Source organism: Crocodylus siamensis, chromosome 5 (genome assembly GCF_052110815.1).
Source record: "Crocodylus siamensis isolate JL-2025a chromosome 5, ASM5211081v1, whole genome shotgun sequence".
Taxonomy (NCBI): Eukaryota; Metazoa; Chordata; order Crocodylia; family Crocodylidae; genus Crocodylus; species Crocodylus siamensis.
The window spans coordinates 136,637,483-136,643,482 of NC_143399.1; the positions used below are offsets into that span (position 1 = coordinate 136,637,483).

The 6,000-nt window shown below is 44.8% G+C and overlaps 1 protein-coding gene across 3 annotated transcripts in view; it reads right to left on the reverse strand.

The window, feature by feature from the left end:
- The window catches only part of ANO10 (anoctamin 10), a 237,978-nt gene extending 232,493 nt beyond the window's left edge, over positions 1 to 5,485 (reverse strand). The window contains exons 1-4 of one of the 3 annotated variants that reach the window (XM_090046444.1): positions 5,344 to 5,472; positions 4,112 to 4,186; positions 2,847 to 2,999; positions 270 to 467 (exon numbers count right to left, since the gene is read on the reverse strand). In XM_090046444.1, coding sequence (XP_089902570.1) covers positions 270 to 467; positions 2,847 to 2,985 — 337 coding nt within the window. In that variant the 5' untranslated portion in view covers positions 2,986 to 2,999; positions 4,112 to 4,186; positions 5,344 to 5,472. Of the gene's footprint in view, positions 1 to 269; positions 468 to 2,846; positions 3,000 to 4,111; positions 4,187 to 5,293 lie in introns of all 3 variants that reach the window. The other 2 variants (XM_090046445.1, XM_090046446.1) reach the window with 2 other exon arrangements.
- Positions 5,486 to 6,000: the final 515 nt, after the last annotated feature.

Here is a 6,000-nt window from a genome sequence, read left to right on the forward strand (position 1 = left end):
GAATGGGAGTCGGGCTGGGCTACGGCGAATTTTGGGGTGGCTGCAGCCTCCACATAGCCCTCCCCCCAGCGCTGCCACCTCTGACCCCGAGCACAGCCCACCCACCCCCACTGGGAACAGCCCAGTGCAGCCCTAGCAGCATCCTGCCCATGCCCTATGCACAGATCCAGGAGCATACGCCCCACCATGTGCTCAGAAGGGGTACACTTGTTAAAAAGGGTTGAAAACCAATGCTATAAGTGATTCAGAAAGAAACCCAAAATGCTCACCTGCAAAACCTTTGAAAGTGTTCCTACTGCTATACGTAAAGGTTCTCATTGAGTTATCATTACACTCTTTTACCAGTCCCACAGTTTCAGCTCCCAGCAGCAGCCTTAAGTGAGAGGCTCCAACAAGATAAATATTTTCATTTCCATCTATTTTTCCTCCATCTTCTTTTGCCAATGGTTTAACCAACAGCTGGGCACCTTTATAGGATAAAGGCACACATCAAAAATTATTTATTTTAATCCATATCGCTTTAAAACCAAACCTGTTTACTGTAAAGCACCCAAAACTCTCTAAGGCAACAGGAATTTACAGTTTACAGCATCTGACAAGAGGCATTCACCACCTTGCAGGATTAGGTCTGGGTTTTGTTTGACTGTTGTAAAAATCCTGACCAATTGGAATTTGCAGGAGAATCAACAGGCAACTGACAGTGAGGCATATGGAGGACAGTTACCAGGCAGTTGTTACTCCTGCAGTGTTTATTTAGAGAACATAAGTAAGCCTAATTTATACAGCCCAATCTACTTCGACAAGTTATTCACGAGTGAGGTTTATAGCTCAATAGAAATATCACCTACATTTATATAAAAGGCCTAGAGGCAAATCCACGGCCATAGTGAAGTCCCAATGATTTTGTACCTGGGATACAAGTAAAATAAGGCCTAGATTCCTTCTGCAAACCTTTTTATCCTGAACCATTTACAGTTCATAGAAATCTGATCACATATACTTTTTCCCTTACTGTTTAAGTATACAATTCTACTTGTGTATAATAGATAAAATTCTAGAGGGTGCCAGGCAAAAAGGTAATTTGGGAAACTCTGGTGACACTTTTTTTCCAGCAATACAGAAGACAGATCATGCATCTATACCTAATGCTGTAAATACACATTATAGCAACTCATAAATTTATGAAGAACTATTGCCGTGATACTGAAAACATCTGTTGTGAAGTAGAAAAATGAATGTTCCACCAAGATATGGAAATAGAGCGGTATTCCCAAACTCCAGGTTATAGTCTACTTTAAATGAAACTGTACAAATTATTCTAAGTACAAATTACTTAGTCCTGCTTTATTTGTACATACTGTATCTGCGAAATATATACTTTCACTCCAATACTTACAAATTTCCTGCAGTGGCTCAAGAAAGGACACTCTACAGGTTATAATTTAAACAGATTCACTAAAATTTCCTTTCACTTCTAAAATACTGTTGATTTTGTTGTGTTCCAGAAAACATGATGCCCTAGATTTGTTAATCATAATCCCCGATTTTTATTTTTTTAAAGAAATGTTTCATGTTCCAAGCCAAATCAGCCACATCAAGTCCAAATCCATGAGTCAGTCCAGAACAATAAGTGACCCTACAACCAGCAAACATTCTCCACCCCCACCAGGGGCTTCAGATATTTCCATAGTCTTTTGGCAAGCATCCTACACGCAGGCCCAAGCTCAGAGGCTTGGGGTTTGGATGACCCCAAATTTTTCCTGCCCTCAGCCATATGGCCGCAGAAGCAGCCAGGGAGGAGCCTCCCATTTCCATAAAGTGGACTTTAAGCCCCAACACCTTGGTGGGTACTAAACCAGGCCAGAAGCGCAGTTATACCCAGGAACACTTAATGAAAACTGCCTTCTTGCACCCAGATACACGGTGTTTCCCCTGCCAGGTAAGTAAAGTATAATCCCCAATTTTCTAGCATAGTGAAAAAACAAAAGACACAAACCCATTGCGCTCAGTGTCCATTGCGCTCAGTCCCTCTCGGCACCGACTCTTTTTCAAGTCACAGTGAGCCACTACCCTGCATACATTTAGACTTTGGAGCATCCCAGGACTCATGACAAGGACACCCAGTTCCAGTCGTGAGTGGGGGCTAATTAGCATATGGATCCTTTGTGCAGGTTATGTGGAATACATGCACATCTGGAGCAGTGCTGAGCTGTGGAGTCATCATAGCTTAAAACACTGTTGACCACTGGGGCCCAGCCCAATGAACTGTCATAAATTATAAGCCTTTAGCTTTGAACTAACATCATGTGAGGTTTCTACTATATAGATGTAGGTGCCAAAGTGCTGCTCAAAAGTGTGTTCATGGAATACATGTGCTGAAACTTGCAGCAGTTTCAAAAAAAGGGTAACATGCATTAATTCTGGATGAACTAAGTGCATGAATACTATGTACAAATTGCTACAGCCATTTTTCATTTTAAAGCTGTTGTTTTCTCTTTTGCTCTTCATTACCTTGTGCTTAGGGAGAGCAGGGCCTGACATTACAGAGAGAAGAAAGGGAGAGAAAGAAACAGAGATCAAAGGGGCTACCTGACCCCCACCACAGATTTATTTTCCCTGGTGTAGCAGTGGGAAGGGTACAAATTCAAGGCAAACCTCCAATAATCAGATTCTACACCTGGAAAATTATAACAAATTTATAAATTTTTCATCCACAGAATCTAATTATTGGGGGGGCTGTTTTATAATCAGGGCTGTTTTCTATTTGTGAAAATATGGTACCTTGAACCTGTTCCAATAACATGAACTAGCACAATTTTAATATACCAAATAATCATTATACTCACCTCCATTTTTCTTTTTGTCCTCAATTCTTTGAGTGAGCCATTCTTTGGTTTCCTCTTTGGTATCTTTTGCTAGCTCAATTACTACTAGAGGCCTGAAATGAGGCTCAAAAGTATCAAACGCAGACCAGCTTTCCTTCATCTTTGAACACCTGGCTAAACACAAAAGAACAACAGACATACCAATGATCAAAATACTTGTGATACAATCTGTAGAACACACAAGTCTCGCGACAGTGATTGGCAATGTTTGCAGCTAGCACAGGAATGGTTGTATGCAATACAGATAGCATACTTAGTCTGCTGGAGGGAGTGCCATTCAGCACTTGAACAATCTCTACTGGTTGTCACTTGGACCAATGTTGAGCTACTTTTATTATCAGCTACATCCTGTTCTCCATCCATTGCTGCCATTTATGACACAAGACTGGTGGTGAGAAAGCAAAGGAAAATAAATAGCATTGATGAAAAAAGGGCACTCAAGCAGTCTCCTTTTTCCTCAGCAAAGAGGGAAAAATCAGCAAGGACTCCCATAACTAGGGAAGGATGTAGTCGCCAACAGCATATTTGTTAGAGAATTAAAGCATTAATAAAAGAGGGAATTAATTAAGCAGCTATGTATTGTAATTTATTTGGTTTAATTCACTCTTCTTGAGTATTTTTTTATCTTAATAAGAGTATGTAATTAAAGTGTGTAGGTCTAGGCAATACATTTTCATTATAATCTTGCAAGTCTCTGCTAAGTAAAGCCTCACAAGCCTGTTAGATGGATAATAAAATAGTATTGCCATCTGACAGATGTGTAAAGTAAGGCACAGAGGGGTTAAGTGACTGACATTTAAGTGTAAGTCAGAAATAAAAAAAGTTAAAGCCAGATTGCAAAGAAATTTAGGTATGAGATTGCCCAAGTTTTCTCCCCTTCATCTTTGCCATTTATTCTTTGTAAACAGCTTTATATGGAAGTAGTCCCACTGGCCACAGCTAAAACTTTATGCTGACACTATCTCTTACATTTCTAAGTAAATGGTCCTGTGACAATGAATGAACCGTCTTCTCTATGCTTCACAGAAAAAATTGAGAGTCACTGTCCAAATTAAAATTGGGCATCCGCTGATCAGCCTGTTCAAGCCACAGCAACGGACACCAGATATCATGTTACTACGTGACATTATTTTGCCATAAACTTCAACAGAACCAGGATTTCACCCCATTAGTCTTCACTTTAAATCCTGTTACTCTCTTATTCAGCCAACAAAATAATATCGTACCTGTGCAGAAACCCTTCACTGACCAAGCCAATCACCTAACATCCTGTATTCACATGACAACTTCTCCCAGTTTCCCTGTGAAACACACAAGAAAGGATATTTATTGCCAGTTCCAAGTAAGGCTACAATTTACAGGCCTCTTGACAATATAAGATTCAGGTCAAAAGAAAATGTCTGTCATCTTCTTCTTCTGACATGAAAATAAAATCAGATTTTTACTTTTTATCATTTACAGTATGCTGGACACTTTTGCCTGGGACAATGAAATTAGCCCCATCAGTTTCCTCTCCATTTGACAAGGCAGGCTGAGCAGCTGAATCTCTTGCAAAACACGAGGGCCACGTGGTATTTTGGGGCTACTATCCTGAAGCAAAACACTTGCATGTTTTCTTTAAAAGTGCATTGTGAAAAATTGAAGGGCAACATCATTACAAACCAAAGCGATTCACAGAACGTATCGGTTCACATCCTAGATCGGTGCTTCCCCTTTCTGATGGGAGGCCACCCAAGGTTAAGACTCAAGGCACCTGTGCCAGCCCTTCACTGTCACTCATTTCCCCCCAGACAGAAGACTAACTGAGCAATTCTTCTGCAGCCAAGAGCTCAGAAAGGAAAACAGCTACCCCGACTATGGGCAAGCTGGGGGTGGTCCTGCTTTGAGCAGAGATTGGGCTACATACCCTCCTGAGGTCTCTTCCAGCTCAGATTTTCTACAATTGTACCAAAGCTCGCTCTGGGACAGATTTCCACCCCCCAAAACTGTGAACATCCATCCAAAATCTCCAGTGTGGTTTTCCAAATCCTGTGCAGGTGTTCGCATGCCTAGCACAGCACAACACCCCTGGAAGGACCTCAAGGCACCCCAGGGTGCAGCACCAGCCCCCCTGGATGCAAACTGCTGCTCTGGGTGCAAATTTGTCCAAGGACCCTGGGGCAAGGGTGGCGAGAGCAGGCTGGGCAGTCAGACTAAGGGGCCCTGTCACAAATGGGAGCTTCCCCCACCGCCGCCCGGGCCCCAGAGCCCCCAACCCGTTAACGGCTGTCCGTGACGTCGCCGCGTTCCATGCCGGCAACCGCCGCAGCCTCAACGGCTCCTTTCCCGGCCTCTATGTGCGTGGGGCGGGGAGGGGGCGGGGGGCCCCCGACCCTGCGGGATCAGCCTGCCACCCCCGTTGCTCTCACCCAGGGCGGCGGAAAGCAGGGCGGAGGCTTCGCGCCGCCTTCGCACTCACCCGCCACGGCCCGATTCCAAGTCCAAAGGGAGGGACGGGTGGAGCAGCAGCTAGGGGGAGGGGGGACCGGGGCGATGCAAGGAGACTGCGTTGCGGCGGGGGCGGGGCCACGCGCGCCAAGGGGGCGGGGCCGGACTGGAGCGTTCCCCGGCGGCTTAGCCGGCGCTTGGACCCGCCCCCGCTGGAGTCAGTTCTGGGGTTCGTGCTTCGCGCGGGCGGGGCAGATGCTCAGTCGCCGCCTACGTCAGAGGTGGTGCCCCTCCCCCCGCAACTGCAAGCCCCAGTGTTGCCGGGCGTACGAGCATTATCCTCTTTGTAGGATGAAGTCCAGCCTGGCGTGACGTAGGGTGGATGATCTGCAAAGTGTTTGCAATTGTACGCGGTTATCTGGGTAATCCAAAATTACCCCAAAACCCTTGTCTGCAAAATTGGACGGTCGTTTGTGAGGCACCAAACTGGTGCAGGGCATGCAAAATCCGAATCGCTCTCGAGGAGCCTTAACTGACTTTGGGGTTGGCCGGCAACACTTCCTTATGGCTGCTTGCCTGGAAATACAGAATGCTTCCTTTATGATGACCCAGTGCTCACTCACGCACTGGCGCTTTACAAGTGAACAATATCAAATAAATAAGAAAAAGATTTATTTGTGTACTCATT